Below are 25,939 nucleotides of genomic sequence, written 5' to 3'. Positions count from 1 at the left end.
AAATATAAGAAATAAAAATTAGGGATGCCTGGGTGGCTCAGTGGTTGAGCGTCTGCCTTTGGCTCAGGGCATGATCCTAGAGTCCCAGGATCGAGTCCTGCGTCAGGCTTCCTGTATGGAGCCTGCTTCTCCACCATCTTCCTATGTCTCTGCCTGTCTTTCTGTGTCTCTCATGAATAAATAAATAAAATCTTAAAAAAAAAAGAATTAAAAATTCAGTGCTTTAAACAGATTAGAGACAGTTGAAGGGAACACTGGTGAACTGGAAAATTGATCTGAATAGTTAAGAATATGGCTGAGAGAGACAAAGAAGAGGAGAAATGTAAAATGAGATTACGAGACTAGGGGAATGGCCTAAAATGCTCTCACAGAATCCCAAAAGTAAATACTGCAGATGAGAAGAAGAAAAAGTTCCAGAATTGTTGAATGATAATAAACTGAAGTTCTAGAAAGACCAACAGATCTCAAGCAGAAGAAATGAAAATTATAAGTAGATATTTCATAATGAAACTAAAGAACTTCAAACAAACAAAAGAATAAAAGCAGCCAGAAAGAAGGCAAAACAGATCTATATAAATAGCATTTAGACTGAAAGCTGACTTTTCAGAAATAACAACAATATCCAAAGGATAGTGGAGTTCTATCTTTAGTTGTCTAAGAATATTTTATTAACATGAAAGTTTTTTTTAATATATATGAAAGAATTTTCATATGGAGTAAAAACATCATTAAAGAGGATAAATTACAGACATTCTCAGGCAAAACACAACCTGAGGAATTTTAATGCCAACGAAACTCCTCAGAAGAAAATTCTAAAGGATGTACTTAGATAAGGAAATGAAATGATCCCAGATGGAAGATCAGAGAAGTAAAATGGATTATTAAGCTGGGATCTTAGTAAATTTGTAGATACACTGGTATATAAAACAGAAACAAGGATGTCTAATGTGTGGTCCTAAAAATTCTAGAATCAAAATATTAACTAAAAACAGCACAATTGGCAGGGGGGGATAGCAAATCAGCTACAGTGTGTGGTGATTCTATCAGAAAAGAGGTTCTCTTAAAATATTTAGCTTTAGACTCTGTGTTTAAATAGCTAAGAAAACTACAAAACAAACAATATATAACTTTTAGACTAATCAAGGGAGAGAAAGCCTACATAGGTTCAGAAACCAAATTTCTAAACAATTTCTAAATCAAAAATATATAATAAAAATTAGAAATTACTTGCATTTGGGTGGGGCATGTCAGTGATGCAGTGGTTTGAGTGTCTGACTCTTGGTTTCGGCTCAGGCCATGACCTCAGGGTCACGGGATTGAGCCCCATGTTGAATTCCATGTCCATGCAGAGTCTGCTTAAAATTCTCTCTTCTTCTCCGCCTCTCACTTGTGCTCATGCTCTCTCTCACTCATTCTCTTTCTCTCTCAAATAAGTAAATAAATCTTAAAAAAAAAAAAAAGTAAAAGAAAAGAAATTACTTGGGTTTAAATAACAGGAAGAATACTACACATCAAAACTTTAAAGGCTAAATTTCAAGCCTTTTTTTTTTTTTTTTTTTTTGGTCTAATTCAATAAGCTATGCATAGATGAAGACTCCACTCACCCCTGACCTGAGCCATCTCCTCCACGTCATAAGATAGCTTTTTCCAAAACTCCCCACTGTATCACAAAGAACCCCTGGCCACAAGCTCTAGACTCCTTACCACAGAGAAACATTTTCTCAGAGAAGGACCCTGAGGGCTGACTTGTGTTATGGAGCTATTTCTGTCTATATTATCCACATAAACACGTACATAGACTTTTTATAACTTCTAGATTCTAGGAACCAAAGGATGGAGCTATCTACTCGTGGACCATGTGTTCTTTTCCTGAGTGCAGGCATTTAGTAAACACCTGTCCTAACCTAATTTTATTTTATTTTATTTTTTTTTTTTAATTTTTATTTATTTATGAGAGTCACACAGAGAGAGAGAGAGAGAGAGGCAGAGACATAGGCAGAGGGAGAAGCAGGCTCCATGCACCGGGAGCCCGACGTGGGATTCGATCCTGGGTCTCCAGGATCGCGCCCTGGGCCAAAGGCAGGCGCTAAACCACTGCGCCACCCAGGGATCCCCCTAACCTAATTTTAAAGTTCAGCTCTGCGGTCCTTATTTCAACAATAGCATCTAATTTAAGAAGTGAAAACAGCACAATAAACACAGGAGAAGCAGTGGAAGGAAAAAATTAGAGATGAGAAAATAGAGAACAAATATTCTATAAAAATAAATGGTAAATGAATTCAGTAAAGTTGCAGGATACAAAAACAGTATATAGCAATCTGTTGAGTTTCTCTACACTATTAACAAACTAGCAGAAAGAGAATGTAAGAAAACGGTCCCATTTACAATTGCATCAGAAAGAATAAAATACCTAGGAATAAATTTAACCAAGGAAGTGAAGACCTGTACTCTGCAAAATACAAGAGACACTGATGAAAGAAATTGAAGATGAAAAGAAACGGAAAACATTCCATGCTCATGGATTAGAAGAATAAATATTGTTAAAATGTCCATACTCCTCAAAGCAATCTACAGATTCAGTGCAATCTCCATCAAAATACCAAAAGCATTTTTCACAGAACTAGAAAAAATAGTCCCAAAATTTGTGTAGAACCACATAAAACCCTAAATTGCCAAAGCATTGTTGAGAAGGAAGAAAAAAGATATCACAATCCCAAATTTCAAGATGCACTACAGTGCTCGCTTCAACAGGACATATACTAAAAACAAGATGCACTACAAAGCTGTAGTAATCAAAATAGTATTGTCCTGACACAAGAATAGACAATTGGGTCAAGGAACAGAATAGAGAGCCTAGAAATAAGGCCACATATTAATTGGTCAATTAATCTACAAAGGAGGCAAGAATATACAATGGGGAAAAACCAGTCTCCTCAATAAATGATGTTGGGAAAACTGGACAGCTACATGTAGAAGAATGAGACTGGGCCACTTTCCTTATACCATACACAAAAATAAACTCAAAACAGATTAAAGACCTGAAACCATAAAACTCCTCAGAGAAAACATAGGCCATAAACTCTTGGCCTTAACAGTATTTTTCTAGATGTGTTTCCACAGACAAGGGAAACAAAAGCGAAAAAAAAAAAAGAAAGAAAGAAAGAAAGAAAAACCATTGGGACTACATCAAACTAAAAAGCTTTTGCACTGTGAAGGAAACCATCAACAAAATGAGAAGGCAACCTACCAAGTGGGAGGAGATTTTTGTAATATTTGGTATATCCAATAAAGGGTTCATATCCAAAATATATAATGAACTACCATAACTCAACATCCCAGGGGAATGAAAAACAATTAAAAATGGGCAGAGGGCCTGAATAGACTTTTTTCCAAAGAAGACATACAGATGGCCAACAGACACATGAAAAGAAGCCCAACATCAGTCACCATCAGGGAAATACACATCAAAACCACCACGAGATAACACCTCACATCAGTCAGAATTGCTAGTATCAAAAAGATAAATAACATGTTTGGCAAGGATGTGGAGAATAGAAATCCTCATGCACTATTGGTGGGAATATAAATTGGTGCGGCCACTATGGAAAACAATATGCAAGATTCTTCAAAAAGTTAAAGATAGAAACACTATATGAGGGGATCCCTGGGTGGCTCAGCGGTTTAGCGCCTGCCTTTGACCCAGAGCGTGATCCTGGAGACCCGGGATCAAGTCCCACATCGGGCTCCCGGTGCATGGAGCCTGCTTCTCCCTCTGCCTGTGTCTCTGCCTCTCTCTCTCTCTCTCTCTCTCTCTCTCTGTGTGTGTGTGACTATCATAAATAAATAAAAATTTTTAAAAAATCTTAAAAAGGAAAAAAAAAAAAGCAACACCATATGATCCAGTAATTCCACTTCTACATGTTTACCCAAAGAAAATGAAAACTCTAGATCAAAACGATATATTCATCCCTCTGTTTATTGCACCTTTATTTACAGTAGCCAAGATGTGGAGGCAACTTCAGTGTCCATTGGTGAATGAGTAAAGAATATGTGGTGTTGATATACACTGGAATATTACTCAGCCATAAAAAGGGAGGAGGAAATCTTGCCATTCTCAACAACATATGGACTGAAGGAATATGCTAAGTGAACTAAATCGAAGAAAGACAGATACCATATGATTTCACTTACATGTAGAATCTAAAAAACAAATGAACAAACAGAAACCGACTCAAAAATACAGGCAACAAACTGATAGTTGCCAGAGGGGATGGGAGATAGGAGGAATGGGTGAAGAGGATTGAGAGTTGCAAACTTCCAGTTATAAGATAGATCATGGGGAAGAAAAGTACAGTATAGACAGTGTAGTCGATAATATCATAAGAACTTTATGTGGTGACAGATTGTAACTACCCTTATGGTGAGCATCTCATGATATATAATTATCAAATCACTGTGTTGTACACCTAAGGCTAATATAATACTATATGTCCACTACACTTCAATTAAAATTTTTTAATGATAAAGCCAAAGTTTATTGTTTAAAGCAACTAACACATTAGAAAATGCAAATGAAAACCACAATGAGGGGGATCCCTGGGTGGCTCAGCGGTTTAGCGCCTGTGTTCAGCCCAGGGCATGATCCTGGAGTCCCAGGATCGAGTCCCACGTTGGGCTCGCTGCATGGAGCCTGCTTCTCCCTTCTCCCTCTGCCTGTGTCTCTGCCTCTCTCTCTCTCTCTCTCTCTCTCTCTCTGTCTCTCTCTGTCGCTCATGAATAAACAAAATCTTAAAAAAAAAAAAAAACCACAATGAGATATCATCTCACCCATCAGGATAGCTATTAAAAAATATATATATATATAAAAAAAAACAGAAAATAGCAAGTAGGTGAGAATGTGGAGAAATTGAAACCCTTGTGCATTACTGTTAAGAACGTAAAATGGGATAGCTGCTATGGAAACCAATATGGTGGTTCTTCAAAAAAAAAAAAATAAACATAATTATTGTATGACTCAATAATCCACTCCTGTCTATATACCCAAAAGAAGTGAAAACAGTTAAACAGATATTTGTACACTCATGTTCATAGCAGCAGTATTCCCAATAGCTAACACATAGAAGCAACCCATATGTCTCCCAGTGAATGAATGGATAAGGAAAACATGGCAGATAATGCAATGGAGTATTAATCAGCCTTCAAAAGGAATGAAATTCTCAGGCATGCGACAAAATGGGTGGTCGGTGTAGGCATCGTACCAAGTAAAATAACCAGTCACGTAACAACAAATATCGTATAATTCAATTTAATGGGGTGCTTAGAGTAATCAGATTCATAAATTCACAAAGTAAAATGGTTGTTGCCAGGGACTGGGGGGAGGGGAAGAAAAATATGTGTTTAACGGGTGCAACATTTCAATTTGGGAAAATGAAAATGTGAGGATAAATAGTGGTGATAGTTGTATAAAAATGTGAATGTACCAAGTGCCACTGAACTGTACACCTTTAAAATGGTTAAAGTGTTCAATTCTGTGTTATGTATATTTTACCACAAACAGTTTCTCAAATAAGCAAACTTGGAGAAAAAGCTAATAAATTAGATAAATTTCCCGTAAGACTAAATGAAAACAAGAAGGGTGACAAATACTATTTAAGAATAAAAAAACAGTAATATCTCAGACACAGCAGCAGTTAGATGTGACAATATTATGAAGATATACAAATTCTTTCATAGGTACGTTATAAAGATATCAATCTTTAGAGTCAGTACAGTTATAACCAAAGTTCCAGTGAGGTTTTCATGTAGCTTCATAAGGTCATTCTAAGATGTATATGGAAGAACAAAATGCCAGGAATGTTTGTGACATTTCTGTATGGGTCTTACCCTTCTAGATATTAAGATAAAATCAGAACAATTGAAACGGTGTAGAAAACATTAAAACTGAATCCCTTCTTCACACCATAGACTAAAATCAAGCCCCTGCAAATTACGACTTACATGCGAAAGGCAAAATAAATAAATACAACTTATAGAAAATTGTTTGGGAGAAATTGTCTTTATGATCTTAGCATAGAGAAGGATTTCTTAAAGAAGACCCAGAAAGCACAAACGATAAAAGATTGATAACCTTGACTGCATTAAAATTTGCAACTTTGGTTCTTCAAAAGACAACATAAAGAGTAAAATGACAAGCCATGAACTGGGAAAAGATTTTTGCAACTGGCATAAGTGAAGAGGGATTCATACCCATAAAATACAATGAACTCTCACAGGTCAATAAAGGAAACACAAACAACCCATTAGAAAAATGAGCAAGAGCCAAACAGTCATGACACAGAAGAACATTAATGTCCAATAAATAAATGCATTTTTAAAACACTCAAATGCAGTAAGCAGAGAGGTACAAATTAAAAACATGAGGTAACGGCAGATGGCCTTGTGAATTTGTAGACAGGCGGATGACATGTTGGCCTACCTGGGGGAGTCGGGCATTTGCCTGTCCTGTGACTCAGAAGTTCTTCTCTTGGGTCTGTGCCCTGGAGCACTGGTTCTGCAAGTGTAGTCCTTGGGTCACGTGGCATCGGCAGTATCAGAAAACTTGTTAGAAATGCAAATTCCCAGGCCCCATCCCAAATCTATCAGATAAAACTCCAGTGATGGGACCCAGCAGGTTGTGTTTTAACAGATCATTCAGGCGACCTGGTGCTGGTGAAATTCCAAATGAAAAGATAATCCACAGGGACGCCCGGGTAGCTCAGTGGTTGAGCGCCTGCCTTTGGCCCAGGGCGTGATCCCAGGGGTCTTGGGGTCAAGTCCCACGTTGGGCTCCCTGCAGGGAGCCTGCTTCTCCCTCTTCCTGTGTCTCTGCCTCTCTCTGTGTCTCTCATGAATAAATAAATAAAATCTTGAAAAGAAAAAAGATAACCCACAGAACTGTTTTTGTTACAAAAGCTGGGATCAACACACATGTCCAGTCACAGGATGGATAAACCAAGGGATGCTTCACAGCTCAAAAGGAACAAACCGAAGATGTGCTCGTTCGTGGGGAAGAATCTAGAAAAACGGGATGTTGAGTTTAATAAGGAAGTCACAGAAGAATACGCAGATGATGACTGCGTGAAGTAGAAGACTAGCCCTGTGTCATTTGGGTAAACAGATACTAAAGCTATTATAAAAAAGGCAAGAGACTTAACCCCAAGTTCAGGACTGTGGCTACGTTGGTAGAAGGGGTGGCGGGTAGGGAGGAAGGTCCGCACGTCGCTGCGTCTGCATGTGAACTGGGAGACACAGCTTGGCCTGGCGCTCCTCTGCTCAGAACCTTGTCGCGCTGCGAGTCCAGCTCCTGGTCCTGCCCCGTAGGCCTGGGCCTGGGCGAGCGTCCTTAGGCTGCCAACGCCTCCGGTCCCTCCTCTGCAAAGGGGGGGCTTCCCTGGGACAGCCCCAAACCCGAGGGCCAGCGGGCGGGTGCTGTTGCTGTTCTGTTCTGTGCCGTCTGTCTACACCTCGTATACCCCACAGCAGAAACTCCTCCTGCAGGAAAAACGTGAAGGCGGCGCTCTTTTGCCTCTTCCACTTGCTTGGTACCCAAGTGTTTGGATTCTTTTATTTGAGCTTAAATGCATTTTTCTCCCGTTGAGCTTTTAGTTTTCATGTGATGCTTTATATCCTGCTGGTTAGCAACGTTCTCGTTGGTTTTCTCTCCCGTGATTATTTTTATGAAGCCTCACAAAGCCAGCTGACAGGTGCTAGGGCCCAGGTGCCAAACTCGGTTTGAAAATCTCTCCGAGCTCACATGGGTTTGCTCACCAGCCAGCCCACCACTATCCACGACAACAGACCTGCCCTCCAGGGGCTGGTAACCTCTGGACAGTGTTGTCGCAGGGCAGGTGGGTACCGCCGGGGGCAGGTGGGTACCGCTGGGGGCAGGTGCATGCCGCTCAGGGCAGGTACGTGCAGCTCAGGGCAGATGCGTGCAGCTCAGGGCAGGTGGGTGCCGCTCAGCACAGGTGCGTGCTGCTTGCAGGTGTGTGCCACTCAGCACAGGTGGGTGCCGCTCAGCTGCAGGTGCATGCCGCTCGGGGCAGGTGGGTGCCGCTCGGGGCATGTGTGTGCCTCTCGGGGCAGGTGCGTGCCGCTCAGGGCAGGTGAGTGCTGCTCAGCGCAGTGGGTGCCTCTCAGGACAGGTGCGTGCCGCTCAGCGCAGGTGGGTGCTGCTCAGCTGCAGGTGCATGCCGCTTGGGGCAGGTGGGTGCCACTCAACACAGGTGGGTGCCGCTCGGGGCAGGTGTGTGCCTGTCAGGACAGGTGGGTGCCACTCGGGGCAGGTGCGTGCCGCTCAGCACAGGTGGGTGCCGCTTGGGGCATGTGTGTGCCTCTCAGAGCAGGTGCGTGCCGCTCAGGGCAGGTGGGTGCTGCTCAGCGCAGGTGGGTGCCTCTCAGGACAGGTGCGTGCCGCTCGGTGCAGGTGGGTGCCGCTCAGGGCAGGTGGGTGCTGCTCAGCGCAGGTGGGTGCCTCTCAGGGCAGGTGCATACCAGCCCAGGACAGGTGCGTGCTGCTCGCGCAGGCTCCTGGGTCTGTCAGGACTGCTACCTCCAGACGCAGGGCTTATGGCAATTTCGTGGGGGCAAACGGGGCAGGAAAGAAAAAGGGTTTGTGTCGCTTTTCGGGGGGAGATGACAAACCAAAGCCTAGGAGGGGACTCTGCGGCAGGGACGCAGCAAGCACCCGGAGCTGGGGTAGCTCAGCAGTCCCGCTGGCGAGGAAGGGAGGCAGCTGTGGCTGAGGGGACTGGCGGGTGGCGGAGGGCGCGCCAGGCCCAGCTTGCTCCTGGGGCGGGGAGGGGGCGGGAGGCACGCACTCCTGGCCGTGCCCGTGGGGCTGAAGGTCCACAAGGTCACGGACATGCAAGGGCATTGCGGTGTGAGCCGTTAAGAACCGGCGCCTAACCTAAGCTTCCTTCCCACGGCGGCTGCCTGATGCCTGGGGGCTCCGCAGTCCAGCGTCTGCCTGTGGCCCAGGCCGTGACCCCAGGGTCCCAGGATCGAGTCCCACATCGGGCTCCCTGCACGGAGCCTGCTTCTCCATCTGCCTGCGTCTCTGCCTCTCTCTCTCTCTGTGTCTCTCATGAATCAATAAATAAAATTTTATTTTATTTTTTTAATAAAATTTTAAAAATATGTATGAGTGGAAGTCCTCCAAATAAATTTTAATCTAAGTCATTCTGTCTGGGAGGAGAAGGAGCCACTTCCTAATTCCAGAGGCTCCGTGGCTCTTCCTTAGCCAGGAGGAATAATTTCTCCCCAGATAGAGGCCAGGACCAAAGGGGTACCTATGTAACCATGTTGGGGGGCTGGAGGGCTGGGGGTAGGGGTGGAGGGTTCCTGGGTCCAAACGTGACTCAGCTGCCCAAAGGAGGTCAGCCTGTTGTTTGATGGAACATGAGGAAGGACAGGTGTATCCCCAGGGCAGGCCACCCCCCAGCAAGGGGAGGCCACAGGGCAAATGAGAACAGCAGTGGTCCTTCATTCGAGGGTTTGAATGGGGCCGGTCTACTCTGAGTTCTGCGGATTTTGTACAAAAATTTCTTTTTGTCTAGAAATTTAGCAGAACAGAAAGGCTGACCATTAGCCCTGTGACAGGCAGGCCTTTGGGGTTTTGCCTTGGGATTATTCAACTTTTAAGGTTCCGTGTAGGTTGTTTCCTTTTCCTTTTCTTTTTAGCGACTGCCATCCTCAACAAGTGGCCAGCGTTGCCTTCCTGTGATGCTGTCCTTTCCCACCAAGGAATTCATAAATAGCACGTTCCCCTCTAGAGCGCAGAGGGAGGGAAGGGACGATTAGCATAACGATATGTTTGCAACTTTCTGACCCTGACCCCATCCTCTCAGGCAGAGATGGAGTAAAAATCAGCTGTATGAGTCTCTTGACTCCAGTGTATCTTCTGAAGTCCCTGTTGCTGTTTTGAACTGTCTCCACAGAAGAACCAGAAAATTAAAAGGAGGCTTCTTATGGACACGCCAGAAGGAGTGTGGCGGATTTCTCTTGCTTTTTCTTTTCTTCTTTCGAGTGGAGTTCGCCCTGAAGTATAGCAGAGTGGCGGGGCTGCGAGTCCCCTGTGGGGTTATGAATTGAACCGTTCATAGGAAATACGCCAAGCCAGGCCCTGAGTCGGGTAGTTGGAGTCATGGACAAGAACCTGTAGTTCTCTGTAAACCTGGCAGGGGCAAAAACAACAATACCAGGAAGAGTCTCTACTGAGGCCTAAACGTCTCACAAACTTGGAGACGGTGCTCGGAGAAAGGCCTGGAAGGGGTTTTCTGAGGCAAACTATCTGGGATTGACTTTGCCCCTCCATCAGGCTGCAGGTCTAGCAGTAGGTCTCCTGCGGACAGTATTCAACACGGAGGCAGGTGTGTCCACGTTCAGAGAAGATGCTTAGTGTTTTGTCCAAAGGTAACAAAGTGTCATTATGACTGAGGGGGAAGGACAAGGACAAAGCTGAGGGGAACCAGGGCCAAAGAACAGTAAACCAACCATGGAAGCAAGGCCTGCAGGCACATTCCAGATGCCCAGGCCAAACTCTGCGGGCCTTTGCCAGGCCTTCCCACCCCAAACCTCTCTGCGGAAACCTCCTTTTTGTGGAACTCCGGACACCATGTCCCTGTCCCCCTGCTGGGACACCCGAAGGGGCTCATTACGGGGTGTTCAATCTGTAAGTCCCAACACAGCGCCTCCCTAACAAGAGAGACCGCCTTGATGGGTCACAGCCCGGACGTCCTCCTCCACATCCACGCTCCCCGAGACTCGGTCTGTGGGCCTCGATGAGGAAGAGAGGAAGCAGCAAAACAGCCCCCAACACTGACCGCGGTGTTACCAGCGCAGCTATTGAGTGCGGGTTTGTGTTTCCTCGATAATAATGACATTTATTTTGGCAAAGGATGAAAGAAAGTTCTTCTTATGAAATCTTTCCGTGGATTAGCCGGACTGATCTCTCCCAGCACCACGTGGTTTGGAAAAACTATGACTCCGATGCAAAAAGGAAGGGTTCCCGTCACCACCGCCCCCCACTCCCCCCACAGCTATTACAGCTTGAGGAACAGAGCCGTGGGTGCGCGACCTGCTGCTGGGAGACTGGAGCAGATCTGCATTGTTGTTCCTGTTGCACAATCCAGCGTCCTTAGGCCCCGGGGACGTTGGCAGTCGGTCTGCGCTGCTGCCCACGGCGCCTCCGAACAGCCAGGCCCCTCTTTCCTCCCTCGCTGCCATCTACGGGGCAGCCGGGGCAGAGGCGTGGGGCCACTTAGTGGGACCATCAGGACATTTCAAGGGCTTGCCAGGGAAGATCGAGAAGGAAATGCTCTGTTGTTCCCCCTCACATTGAAAAGTTTGCCAGTGGGGATACAAGCAAAACTAAACACGCACCCCCTAAGAGACCAGGGAGTCGGTGCCAGGGCAGAGGGGGGATGAGGCCTGGCGGGTGTCCCCACCCTCTCCTGTGACTGTGGGCGGCTCTCCTCAGTCCCTGGCCCTCTGCCTGCGGGCACCTTAACCCCTGGGGTACACAGTGGCAGTGTCACAGTACCAGTGCCTCTGAATAGTCCATCAGACTGGGACCCCCGCACCCTGGGCCGGGGACAGAAGCTGTCATGAGTGGCTTCAGTGACCCCAGAGGCCGGTAAGGGACACGCGTGGTTCAGCTCCCAGCAGTGAGATGCCTCCTCCTGGGATGCGCTGCCCGGGGCCAAATCCAACAAAGAGCCCTCACCCCTACCCGCAGGCCGCTGTAGATGCCTGCCAATGTTCCAGAGCTTGGGAGAGCTTTTCTACCTCTTAAATTTCAGAGGCCTGCTCAGAATGCAAAGAAGATTCCTCCTCCTGTTCCCATCACACTCTATTACTGCTGGGCATCAGCAGATGGAGGCTGCCTTTTATATGCAAATATGGGGAACCCATTAATTCCCCAATTCCTGCCACCCACCTCCCTCCTGTGAGACCCTGATCTGCACCATCTAAATGGCAAATAGCAGTTCCCACCCAACGAGAACTATTAAGGCCTTAAAGGCACGGGCATAGCCTGAGGCCTGAAAAGGAGGCCGCTTCCACACCAGTGCTGATTCAGAGGTGGCCTCTGTTGGAAACCGGCTCCCTAAGCGGTGGACGCCGGAAGGCAAATCTCTTGGGGAAGAAAAAGACATCTTCTGTTCAGTGAGGGCAACGCGAGCGAGCGTGTAGTGACCCCTGACCAGGTGCCGGGACTGTGCGGAATGTTTTGTGGAAGGTTCTCACTCATTCCTTGCGGGGGCCTCCGAGGTCTCGCCCTGCCGTCATTCCAGATTTATAAGGAAAAAAAGAGGGGCTCCAAGAGGCCGAGGGATTTTCCAGAGTGCCCATGTGGGCTGTGGTCAAAACCAAGATTGCGCCCTCGGCCACCCACGCCCACACCCTGAGCCCCTCCGTATTCTCTGCTGAAGAGCTGAGACAAGTAGGAAAGGCCACAGATGCCTCAGAATCGCGGGGACAACAGACCATGGAGGATTTATGGGTCAGGGCCCTGTGAAAAGGGCTTCTGGCCTTCCCGTAGTTCTTCAGCCCTCTTCCTTTCTTTGTTTTCTTCCCTCCCCTGCTGTCCTTTCTCTGCCCCCCCCAACCCCCCCCCGGAGCCTGAGGAAGCCTCTGAGCCAAGCCCTGTGCCGTGTGCCAAGTGAGCTCCCTCCCTGGCAGCCATTCCTTTCAGCAGAGCTTTGCTGATCAATATTGAAAGCTTCGGCCCAGAAGAAAAATGTTCTCAAAATACAAACCTTGTCTCCCAGGGAGATTCTTAGAAGAGAGCGAGTGCTTCAGACTGCTCCGGCAGTTCTCTCCTGCGGTCTGACCAAGCATTCTGAATAAGGCGGTCGGGAATGGCCCTTCATCTGCTCCACTCCCAGCTTCCAGAACCACCAGGCCCCTCCGCCTGCTTCAGGCCGGCGTGCAGTGGAATTCATTTCCCTTCAGCGGCACCATATTCTTTGCTTCTCTCCTGTAGGTTTTGTTCTCCCATTTCCTGTTTTGACTCAGTCTGTGGCACGTGTCTGCCCTTGTGTTCAGTCTCTCTACCAAAATCTATAGAGTTCTCCTGTTTTACTGACACATTTAGCAATTTCTTTCATAGTCACCAAACCAGGTAGCCCTTGTCAGGTAGATATTAGACGAAAACCAAATGGGACTGGGGAGACCCGGTTCTTTCCCTCCAGAGAAAGTTGTCTCCTCTTGTACCACGTTGGATGCAAAGCAACCTTACAAATGGTTTCATGTCTGAGGCGAGTTGGCTCTCGAATATGGATGCCATATTCGATTTTGAAATGGCGACCAGCCTGGCCGAATATTGGAGCTAGGGCAAAACACCCTCTCCCAAGAGCCAGTTTCTGGGGTTGTCTTGAGTTGATCATTTACAAGGAAAGCTCCTGCAAGTGGCCTCATTTTACCTGAATGTTGTTTCTGACTTCATTTCAATACAGGATCTCCTGTAGCCTGAGGGAAATGTCAAGAAACTGGTCATAGAGTTCAGATGTACTGTTAAGTCACTGAATACAGCATCTAATCAGCCCCCTTCAGTTGTCTGCACAGGCTGCTCTTACAGAGAAGATACCACACTCACCAGAGAAGACTGGCAAAGAAGTCATGTGGAGGAAATCTGAGCTCCTGGCCAGTGTTGGAAGAAGTGGTCCTGGACATTCTCCCTAAGCCTCGCACTCAGGTTGGAGCCATCCGTCCCTGAAGCACAGGGATACACAGATGATGGCAAGAACCTGAAGTTCTTTGAGGAAGGGATATGGTTTGCTAGGCTCACCACACAGGAAGTGGGAAGTTAAACCTCACACCACCCCTGTGTTAGGAGAATCCTAACCCAAGAAATTACATGTTCTAGAAAAACCCATAGTGTTTCCTAGTAAAGGCAGATTTAAAAATCTCTCTGTAACATAGAGCACAGAGTAACCCACCCCTATTGAAGAGAAATTTATATCTTATCTTCAAACCCACTATGAGAAAGAATAATTAGATATAATGGAGCCTTCCTTCTTGTTCTCCAAAGAAAACCCAGTAGAATAAGTTGAAACTTTAAACATGTACAACTAGAACCACAAGGTAAGAAGAGGTAGATTTGGGAAACAACCAAATGGAATTCACAATGGGGAAAAGTATGTCACTGAAATAAAGTCACTACAGTTCACCCTTGAATAACATGGGTTTGGAACTGCATGAATCCACTTATACATGTATTTTTTGACATGGTACTGTAAATGTGCTTTCTCTTATGATTTTTAATAAAATTTTATGTAGCTTACTTTATTGTAAGAATACAATATATATAATAAGTACATAATACAAGTAATAATATGTATTAATTATTTATGTTATCAGATGTCTGGGTAACAATAGGCTATTAAGAGTTAAGTTTTCAGAGTCAAAAGTTACACTTGGATTTTTGACTGTGTGGTGGTTGGTGCCACTAACCTCTGTGTTGTTGAACAGTTTACTGAATGGATTGAAGAGCAAACCACTACAACAGGAATTAGTGAATTTAAATAAATCAGATAGAAAAAAATCCAGTAACGAAGTGGACATGAAGATAAAATGGAGAAGGTCTAATAGGAGAAAATATAAGAAGTAGAAGGCAAGCAATATTCAGAAAGTTCACAGTTGAAAGTTTTCCAGAATCAAAGAAGTATCTTCTCATTTGAAGGAGTAAAACACATTTTCAACCATGATAAATATAAAGGAATCCTCACTGTTATGTCTTGGTGTAACTTCCAACCATCAATAACAAAACAACAGTAAAAAACTTAAAAGGCTACCAATGAAAAAAATATTTCCTTATAAAGAGATGACTTCTCTACAAGAAGAGTCACAATAAACGAAATATTATCTCTAAACTGCAGAGGGAAAATAATGGTCAACCCAGGATTCTATACCCAATAAAGCTATCCTGCAAGATAAAAAGCAAAAGTAAAAGATCTTTGTGGTCCAAAGACAGGATGAGTATTTTTTTTTAAGATTTTATTTATTCATGAGAGACAGAGAGAGAGGCAGAGACACAGGCAGAGGGAGAAGCAGGCTCCCGGTGGGAAGCCCGACATGGGATTTTATCAATCAACCTGATAGAAAGCAAGAATGAAGAAAAACATAATAAAGAGAAAACACACAGGAAGTTTTATATTTGTTTACATGTGTGTATTAGTGATGTCAGATTAATAAGCTCAGATATCCATTTTTACAATAAATATAGTTTACATCTTAATAACTATGAGATTAGATTTTATTGTAATTAGCCATATACCACTAATGAAATACACTTTAAAATACAAAGTTTAAAAAAATAAGACCAGATGAATTTCACAGATATTTACAGAACTTTAAATCCAAACACAACTGAATACATATTCTTCTCGAGTGCACACAGAACTTTCTCCAGAATAGACCACATACTGGGTCACAAATCAGGTCTCAACCGAGACCAAAAGATTGGGATTGTCCCCTGCATATTTTCAGACCATAATGCTTTGAAACTAGAACTAAATCACAAGAAGAAATATGGAAGAAATTCAAACACGTGGAGGTTAAAGACCATCCTGCTGAAAGATGAAAGGGTCAACCAGGAAATTAAAGAAGAATTTAAAAGATTCATGGAAACTAATGAGAATGAAGATACAATCGTTCAAAATCCTTGGGATACAGCAAAAGCAGTCCTGAGAGGGAAATACATCGCAATACAAGCCTCCCTCAAAAAACTGGAAAAAACTCAAATATACAAGCTAACCTTGCACCTAAAGGAACTGGAGAAAGAATAGCAAATAGATCCTACACCCAGCAGAAGAAGAGAGTTAATAAAGATTGAAGCAGAACTCAATGAAATAGAGACCAGAAGAACTGTGGAACAGATCAACAAAACCAGGAGTTGGTTCTGTGAAAGAATTAATAAGATAGATAAGCCATTAGCCAGCCTTATTACAAAGTTTTAAAAAATAAAAAGAAAAATAAGTAGATAAATAATGGAGTGAAAGGAAAAATTTAAAAAAAAATAAAATTATTACTAAAGCTTAAGAAAAATGAAGTACAAAGTTTAGAAGTCCTACTCAGTCTTGTAGATTTTATCATTTAAAAATATCAGGATGAGGAGGTGACACTGAAAATGACTACCATTTCCTGCCTGAGAGACTGGGGATCACATTAACTAAGAATGATAGATGGGGAAAGTCCACCTTGGAGGTGAAAATAGTTAATATTTATTGACTTCTTCTTAAGCCTTCACTGGGGACTACCAACGAACTTAGGGAGCATCAGAAGAGTTTGTGTCGTGTGTCATGGAAGCCCCAGAAACGGGAGGACTTGAGTGTGTAGGTGGGTGAAAGCCTCCCCTCACCCATAAAAAAAGGAGCATTCAGGAAGACAGGAGCCGTCAAAGGCAAAGAAGGTGGTCAGTAGCGTCTGTGCTGGAGCAGGGCTGGGCTGAACGAGTACTGAGAAGAAGCTCTTAGGTCAAGGTGCAAGAGGCCAGCCTCGTAAGGTAGGGGAGCCTACTGGTGAGAGATTAAGGAGGAAAAAGGGAAGAAATTGAAGGAGCAAAAATGGATTTCTCTCTCAAGAAGTTTAGCACCTAAGGGAAGACAGAATGGATAGTAAAAAGAAATTCAGGCTCAAGGGAAGTTCTCTTGGAATAGGCAATAACCATTTTTAAGAATAAAACCTTAATTATCTAGAGCCCTCAGGGAATTGAGTTTCCTGGGTAACCGTCTTTTCTAGGTGACCTAATGCTGCTTTTTAAAATACCACTGCTAATTTTGACCATTTTTTAAATACCCAAACTCACCAGTAATGGCAACATCAGGGTGGTCCCTTGCCTTGAACTGAGGGTGCTCCTCTGTGGCTCTGTCTAACCTCGTTTGGATCTTTCTCATTGCCCCAAGGCTGCAGACCCGGAGAGGCCAAGGGAATGACTTGCCTCTTTCCAGGCTAGCCACAGGAGCTGGCTTGAGTTCTTGTGTCCGTTTTTTGACCTCTTGGTTTTTTTGAAACAATAAATATTAACTTATTTTCACCTCCAAGGTGGGACCTTCCCCATCTATCATCTTCTTTTTCTGTCAGCCACATTTTATCGTAACCTGACATAATTTTCTCCGTCTAGCGTGCTCTTGAGCTGAGTTCAGGTGTGTGCAGCTCTGACACAGGAAGAGCTATATTGACTCTGTATTGACTCAGCCCCGTTCCTTAACTTAAAAGGCTAAAGTTTGAGGGATGCCTGGGTGGTTCAGCGGTTCAGCTCAGGGTGTGATCCCAGGATCCTGAGATCGAGTCCTGCATCGGGGTCCACACAGGAAGCCTGCTTCTCCCTCCGCCTCTCTCTGTGTGTCTCTCATGAATAAATAAGTAAAATCTTAAAAAAAAAAAAAAAAAAAAGGGTGAAGTTTGGACCCTGGTCAATCACCAGGATAATAACATCCCTCTGATACTGTGGTAGCCTTTCCCTACATGGTTGTATGTCAGGTATACGATTTAACATAAACCCAAGGCTAATCTGGGGTGAGCATCTGAGAGAATCTTCTGAATATAGTATAAGCTACCGAATGTGCATTTTGGGAACGTTATGGGGCCGTTTAGCCAAAGGCCGCTCTGGGCTCCTTGCTGTTTATTTCCTGATCTCAGTGGGAGAACCCTCCGAAAGGGGCCTCATCCTCCCTCGAGTGCAACCTAAGAGCTTTCTGCCGCAAAGCTGATAATTCTCTCAGGACAGAAGAAGGTGTCTCTCCTACCCACCTACCACCCATCGTCCCGGAGGAAAGGCATTTATTTTGCATGAACTAAACAGCACTTCCTGTGCCTGCTGTAGTGTGTGCCGCGCTCCTCCCTGCTATCTGGGCTGCAAGTAGACTTGAGTCTCAAAGACTGGAATCTTAATCCTGAGATCATTTGCTACGAACCTTAGTCTTATTTTATTTTATTTTATTTTATTTTATTTTATTTTATTTTATTTTACTTTATTTTATTTTAGTATTTGTTTACTTGCCAATCTCTTTTAATATGAAACCCAGCAAATCCATAAGGGGTCTTACCAGAAGAAATAGAAGAGCCTCCTGGTGCTCTGAATTCCATAAAATCGCAGTCCTAAGGGCAAGGCAGAGACATTCCAAAGTAGGGAAAATCCACTAGTAATATCAGGGTGGTCTGTAGTTAAAGGCTTCCAAGAAGCATTCCTTATAGGGTGACATTTATTATCTTGGTGATTTATCAGAGTCTGGCTTTTAGCTTTTCAGATTCAGAAACTGGTTTAATCCACATACAAAGAACAGATTCATTGTCGGAGCTGGACTCACCCTAACCAAGCTTACAAGATTGATGTGGAAACCGAAATGCCAGTTGACGTTTATGTGGAGAACTATAACTGACTGATATTCTTACAGCACAATGACTGGCTCACCCTTTCCCTTTAGGCAGGCCTACACAAGGAGCCAGATCATAATCAGGTTATTTGGTGAACGTGAAATCAGAGTTAACGGTGAATCATGTTTAATGGCACAGGCTGAGAGAATAATTCATCCACGCTAAATATGGTCGTACCAGCGGAACTAAATCTCTTTGAAGTCTGTCAGCTAAGACTTTCTCTGCTCTGATCAGTATTTGGATAGACACCTGCCGATGTTTTGCCTCATTTTTTTAATGCCACACAGCCAACCCGGGCCCATACCCACCAAAATCCCCTCCCACACTGGTCGTTATATGTCAGTACTTTCCATTGGCTAATAGTGTAGTCATTCTTTTTCCTAAATGTAAATGTCTATGTGCAATCATATTTTCCAATTCTTGGAGGACCCCCACACACACACCTGCCGCTGTACCTAAATACCTATATTGATCAAGAGGAGAGTGTGGCATTGATAAGGGGGAGTGAATAGTTCATCCACACCAAGGCTTATCAGTCATTTCAAAAAACACCTTCACATTTTTACTGTACTCCCATGCGACGGGCACTATTGTATTTATTTAAATAAACTCACTTTTTAAAAAAAATAAATTCCCTTTTTAAAAATAATTCTATTTAAAAGATTGACCCCTACCATAAATAGAAAATGACTATCCTTTGTCCTAAAAAGAATGTGGCCACCAAAATAACACTGAAAACAAAAGCTCTTATGTTTCCCAAGTACTTTTTCCGCTAGCCATGGTTTGCAGTGCAAAGCTGTGAGCTGAGCAGATCCACGTTAAAGACAGCCTTACACCAAATAGAGACTCTTTCCTTGATATCCCCAAAAGCCTCAGAGGAGGACTCAACAGAATAATTTAGGAGGTTCTTTAAAGTATGGGGTGCCTTGTCCATCTACCACCTAAAAGCATAATCTCACATTAGGCATCCCACATTTTGGGAAAAGATGGCCTAGCCTTTTTGAGACTATAGGGGTATTTGAAAAGCATTTACGCAGCTGTAGTGATGCCTCCTTCTCAGCCGTGCTCGACTCCTGATTCTGCCTAATGCCGACTGATGGTCTCATTCCTACTTCTCTCTACACAGGTACACGCTGGCAGCTCAGGACCTGGTGATGCGTGCCCGCGGTGTCCTAAAGGACAGAGGATGGCGGATATCTAATGACCGACTGGGCTCAGGAGACGACATTTCTGTATATGTCATTCCTTTAATACATGGGAACAAACTTTCCTGAAAAACAGCCCAGGGGATTGGGAGGACAGCAGGGGAGAAAGCTGGGATACTCTTGGCAGGACGGGACTGGGAAGTACCCCGGCAGAGTTCCAGGTGATGCAGCCTCTTCCTAGCCCAGGTGGGGAGTGTGCTGCCGAGAGGCCTCTGACTGTACTTCTGGGGGACCCTTTGATTTCAGTTTCCTCTTTAGTAACAGGTCTGGATACTCAACAAGAGCAAAACATAAAGGCTGCTACCGAGAGTTGTGTTTCTTTTGGTTCCTTTAATAGGCCTCCAGGTAGTCACTGCCTGTTTGGGGCACACACATATTTATTTGGAATAGCTAGGCAGCCATTTTCAGGTGTAACTGGCGGAAGACGCTGGCCTGTCAAGCTGCCAGCTTCTCTACGGGTTCAAAGTGCTGCGTTGCAAAGTTGGGGATCATGCCTCAGAAAGTGTAAGCACCCCCCCTTCTAGTAAGCCTGAGATCTATTTCAGGGAACGCCATCTCTGTGTGTCTCTCTCTCTATTCTATCATGGTTATGGTGGGGTGAGGCAGGGATTTTTTTTTATTTCTCTTTGATATTTCTTGAATCTTAATTGTTTCCCTTCCATAAAACAGGCCTGGGACTTTCCAGCTCCTTGCTGAGGAACATTCATGTGTCAAAGTCCAGCCCAGGCTGTCCCTGTACCCAGTAGCCCACATCACCCAGGCAGCCTTCTGGAACAGTGCCCTGGCTGCCAGAGTTCTTGTCCTTGTTGTGTAACAGTTTGTCTTGAATTGCATTTTCTCACCAAATCAGTATGTTTTCCTGAAAATATGGGCGTTTCTTTGAACCAACGGTTCCTCTGTTGTCTTCAAGGGTCCCCTTTCATGGCTTGAGATTTCTCTGAGAATCTAGGTTTTCAAATCTGGAATGGTTGGCCCTCCCCACCTGCTGGGGGCCGTGGGGACACCCGTAAAGCAGTGTTTAAGAGATCAGTACAGGAAGCTCCATGTACCAGGCAGTTCGCCATACCTCACATGAAGACCCTTCCTTCATTTTGGATTCAGGTTCCATGGGCTGTGACAGCCCCCAAGGGCCGTGTATCAGTGTACTGTCAAGGAGCAATGGTCCCGCAGTCCCTCTCCTCTTCGAAGGGCAAGGCCCACTTAGAATAGCTGTTTGATAAAAGTGAATTTGAATTGGGTTGACAGGTCATTCTCATGCCGTGTGCCCCATGCCTTCCCCTTGGAATCACGCCCCAGCCACCCAACAGCTGAAACCCCAGTTCCCATTGTTGCTGCACTTCTGAGTGTTCCTCACAGGAGCTGCGGAAGCAGCGAACACCAAAACTACCTGTTGCCTCTCTACCACGAGGAATCACAAAGTAGATTTTTAGAAGGCACTTCCATCTCTTAGGCAGACTACGGTTCTGCACTGGGGGGCCTTACAGAGCAGCGTCCAATTACTGAGTCTTCCTGCACACGTCCTGTGGCATCATCACCACCTTGAGGATTTTGTGTAATTAGAGCATCCTTCCCACCCGATAAAGAAAAATGTCGTTGATGTGATTCCCAAAGCAGCTGGAGACCAATTCCAGTTCGCATGTTTGTTGAGTCCTTTCCCCGGACGAGAGGAGAGGGATCGTTCCTCCAGGATAGTTCATCACCTTCCCAGAGTTGTAGATATTTTATTAGGAAAGGCCTGGAGCCTCTCTACTCAGGTATGAATTCATTCCACAGTGTGGAAATGACGCGCTGCCTGGTAGGTGAAGTACTATGGGAACTTACCCACCAGCTATTTGCCAAAATGTCGCCTGGGAAGAATTGGACGACCACGCTGTCAGGGGTCACCTTCACCTGACAGCTTCCCTCCTCCTCCAGGAGATTTCAGCTACCCCAGATGTCTCTGCGGGGACAGGTTTGTGGTAAAGCATTTGCTTCTCTGGCGGAACACGATGCTGTGGGACAACACTCCGCCATTTTACAGCATCCTGGTCCCCTTCCTGCTCCTGCTCTGATGCAAAGTCACATACAAATTGAAAACCAGAATGTTTTCTGTGGAGGACCCTGAACTGCCTTCTTTGCGAAGCTGTCCTCACAGTCACCTCTTTCCCATGTTCCCGTTGCCTTTCATCTGGGCTTCTCTGTTGGTCCCTCCTTGAGCTTGTTCTACTTTGGTTTGAGCCACCAGAGTCTGACTTTGGGTATAGATGTCATGACAGCCTTCGACTCAATTCACCAGTTCATTTACTGCCAAGAAATGTCTCAGGAAAAATTCTGGAACCCCCCCCTTTTTTTTTTCAATTTATTCTAAAGTCTTGAGCATTCAAGTCCTGCTGGTTTTAGTTAGAAAGGTATCCAGGAATTCCTTTCAGAAGCCTCCTTGGTGGAAAGATGTTAGTAAAAAGCTGAAGCCCTGTTTCTGTTTGGGGGATGGGAGGAAAATTAGAAATGAGGCGAATAAATCATTTGGGGAAAGAGTGCTTTGTTAGTGCCCATAAAAGACCTACGCAGCGCTGATAAGCTCTGCAAATTGAGCTTACTCTGTTTGGCTTTACTTTGCACCCAGGAACCCAGGCCATCCCGTCCCAGAGCAGTAACTGTGTCTACATAACGGGGTCGGCCCTTGGAGCATTCCTGGAAAGGTCAAAAGGCAACACACTCAAAATTCTGAAGGACGCATTTACATGTGGTTCTGAAATCTTGGGCAGCTGACTTCTAGCCAACTCTGCTTGTCCTCATCGTCCCAGAGGAAGTCTTGTTTAATAAAAAGCGTTCGATTTCCTGGTCAGGACTTTATGGTTGTCCTGGGGCAGGGAGGTGGCCACTTCCTCTAATGAAAGGCTCTTTCCATTCTAAATCTCTGTTAGGCTGGACCCCACTCTTCCGAATATTTGGGGACGGTCTTTTCCTTAAAGAGAGCAAACTCCCACTCCGTGCACACCCTGCAGGTGACCACCTACCCTGGGTTCTCGTGACACCTGTGGTCATCAGAGCGGTGGCCGCAGTCACAGGTGGAGTGTACGTTCTGGGGTGGTCATCCTTCCCTAACTGCGGCTCTTGGGGCGGGAAGGGAGAGGGGGACATCGGGTGAGGCCGCCCACTCAGCTGTGGAATAGGACAAAACTACACCAAGTGGCGATGTCGGTTCCTTTCCCCAGCTTTGGGGAATTTAGGGTATTTGATTTTTTGAAATTCCTAGCAGCTCACCTCTATGGGGCCATGCGAAGTGAGCTGTGCTGTAGGTAGCTACTGGTGGACAGGGGGTGAGAGTCCCGGGACCCAGATTTAGCCTCAGATCTTGGCCATTCGGGCAGGATTTTTGGTATACCAAGAGCACTAGCATGGAAACATTTGGAAAAAAGACTCTCAGGTCTTTAAACTCCTGCTGCTCCTCTCCACGGCACCTCCTTCCTCGCCTGCCAATCGGGCTTTTTTCAACAAGGCCAAGGATGGCCAGTGGTTTCTTTCCACCACAGTTTGAGGATCTGACCTTTCCTTAAGTGACCCAGCAGCCCCACTCGTCTCAGAGGGAATATGTTAAACATTTATGAGCGTCTATTTTCTGTAAATTACTGCTTCTGGGACATTGGGAGAAAGCCGTGAAGAGTCATTGTCTATGCAAAGAACAATCAGGCTGACCCTAAAACTTACCAGACCTAAGAAAACAGGAGAAGAGTATCTGGCCACAGGATGGGATCTGACATTAGAAACTTGGATTTTTGAGGACTTCGCAATTGCAGAGAAGCGTTAGAGGCCACACAGGACACACAGCCCAGCACGCTGAGCAGACGTGGGCCGGGTGTGGGTGCTGTGGCCCATGTGCCCACTGGGATTTTTCAAAGGACACTACGTGAGCAGCCTCACTCGCCTCTTAGGCGAGCACCGTGGCACCTCTTTGTCAGATTTGAGTGGCAGTCTGCGCACTACTCCTCTTTCTAATCCATGATGTTACGTGTAAATAGCTTTAATTTTTCCTCTGCGTCTTAGATGAAGTCTTGTTCACGTAGCAACAGGTAGACAGTGACCAAATGAGGCTGTCAACGTGCTGTTGTTTTCTACCGCGACGTAGTTGAAGGAGAACCTTGTGCCCCCCACCCCCACCCCCTTCCGATCTTCCATGGGATTTTGTGTTTGGGGAGTCCTGAGGTCAGGCTCTTGTTTCTGTTTGCTTCCATTTTCTTGGTTTCTTCTGGAGACCCAGGGAAGCCCACTGTGGAGATCATCTGTAAAGGAACGCATCACGGTCTGGGTTTCCCAAAAAATGCCAGATGTACAGGGAATGACAGGAATCTGCCTGAGAATGGTTTCAGAACCATGTACCTTTATGCTTTGTGATTGTGACACCTTGACTTTCATAACCCCCCCCCCCCAAAATGAAAACTGTTTAGTAAAGGGGATCTATTTTGTGTGTTTTGAAACTTAGGTGCGATGTTCCCTGGAAAAAGCTAAAGAAATGTATATGCTCAATGACGTTTTAAAATAAAATACTATATATATGTATATAGGACACCTTTAGAAAAGTGTGTCATTTTTTTTTTTTAATTTGCTGTGAAGTTTCTTCATATCAGGTAATGGAGTGACAGGAGTGTCACGGCCTCATGGGGAGTTACAAACTGTGAACAGATTCAAAGACAATCAAAAGGGAATGGATGCCAACTCCATAAACCTTCACAAGAATAGCAGTAAAGGCTATCTATCCATTTCAACGATGCATCTAGAAGAAACACCCTGGATGTTACTACCAAGAATTGCTCCCAAGAGGTATTGTTTCTTTTTCTTTTTTATTGAGGTATAATTGATACACAATATCACATTAGCTTCTGATGTACAACAGAGTGATTCGATACACGAATACTTAGTGTATTATGTATCCGATACACGAATACACAGTGATTCGATATACAAATTGCAAAATGATCATCACAAAAATTCTGGTTACCATGCATTACATTCATATTAACAAAAGTATTTTTTTCTTATGATAAGAGGAAGCTTAGAAACTTTCAAATATGCAATACAATATTAATTATAGCCATCATGGGGTACATTACATCCACACGACTTAATTATTTTGTAACTGCAAACTTGTATCTTTTGACCCTCAGTCACCCATTTCTCTCACCCCTCACTCCTGTGTCTCCCACCCAGCAGGCTGTTCTCTGTGCCTGTGAATGTTTGGGGTTAATTTTTAATTTTTTAGATTCCGCATATAATGGAGATCATATGATATTTATCTTATTTCACTTATAATGTCCTTAAGGGCCATCTACATGGTCACAAATGGCAAGATTTCATTATATTTTATGACTGAACAGCCAGCGTGTATGTGTGTCCATTTTCCGTATCCATTCATTCGTTGATGGAGACTGTTTTTTCCATATCTTGTATATTGTAAATAATGTTGCAGTCATCATGGGGGTGCATATGTCTTTTTGAGTTAAGAGTTTTCATTTTCTTTGGATACATATCCAGAAGTGGGAATCATATGGTTGTTCCAATTTTATTTTTTTGATGATGCGCCATCCTGTTTTCCGTAGTGGTTGTGGCAATTTACAGTCCCACCAACAGCACACAGGGTCTCCTTTTCACTACATCCTTGCCAACACTTGTCATTTCTTGTCTTTTTTTATGAGAACCATTCTAACAAGTGTGAGGTGGTATCTTATGGTTTTGATTTACATTTCCCTGATGATTAGTGATGCTGGATATGTGTCTGTTGGCCATCTGTAGGTCTTCTTTGGAAAGACGTCTGTTCAGATCTTCTGCCCATTTTTTAATTGGGTTGTTTTGGGTTTTTCTTTTTTAACGTATGAGTTCTTAATATATCTTGGATATTAATCTCTTTTCAGATAAATGATTTGCAAATATTTTCTCCCATTCAGCAGGTTGCTTTTTCATTTTGTTGATGGTTTCTTTTGCTGTACAAAAGCTTTTTAGTTTGATATAATCACACTTGTTTATTTTGGCTGTCTGTTGATGCCTTTGCTTTTGGTGTCAAAAAAAAATCATTGCCAAGACCCAGGTCAAGGACCTTACTGCCTATGTTTTCTTTTAGGAGTTTTATGGTTTCAGCTTACATTCAAGTCTTTAATCCATTTTGAGTTAATATTTATGTATGGTGTAGAGGTCCAGTTTCATCCTTTTGCATGTGACTGTCCAGTTTCCCCAACACCATTTATCGAAGAGATTGCTCTTTCCCTATTGTATATCTTTGGCTCCTTTGTCATAAATTAACTGACCATGTATGTGTGGGTTTGTTTCTGGGCTCTCTATTCTGTTTTATT

The 25,939-nt window shown here is 44.4% G+C and overlaps 1 protein-coding gene and 1 long non-coding RNA gene across 4 annotated transcripts in view; one reads left to right on the top strand and one right to left on the bottom strand.

Annotated features, from left to right (window-relative positions):
* The window catches only part of PPM1H (protein phosphatase, Mg2+/Mn2+ dependent 1H), a 253,772-nt gene extending 229,610 nt beyond the window's left edge, over positions 1-24,162 (top strand). For 2 of the 3 annotated variants that reach the window (XM_072843062.1, XM_072843065.1), the window contains exon 10: positions 19,541-24,162. In XM_072843062.1, the coding sequence (XP_072699163.1) occupies positions 19,541-19,688 (148 nt within the window). In that variant the 3' untranslated portion in view covers positions 19,689-24,162. Of the gene's footprint in view, positions 1-13,496; positions 14,211-19,540 lie in introns of those variants that run through there. The other variant, XM_072843064.1, reaches the window with a different exon arrangement.
* On the bottom strand, positions 1,080-17,027 carry LOC140642458 (uncharacterized). Its single transcript, XR_012038883.1, has 3 exons — positions 16,847-17,027; positions 12,798-13,509; positions 1,080-1,443 (listed from the first exon to the last, which is right to left on the bottom strand). It is a non-coding gene; the product is annotated as an uncharacterized lncRNA (long non-coding RNA).
* Positions 24,163-25,939: the final 1,777 nt, after the last annotated feature.

The sequence above is a fragment of the Canis lupus genome, chromosome 11 (genome assembly GCF_048164855.1).
Source record: "Canis lupus baileyi chromosome 11, mCanLup2.hap1, whole genome shotgun sequence".
Lineage (NCBI taxonomy): Eukaryota > Metazoa > Chordata > Mammalia > Carnivora > Canidae > Canis > Canis lupus.
The sequence above is the reverse complement of the archived record's forward strand: the minus strand, read 5'-3'. Positions and strand labels throughout refer to the sequence as shown.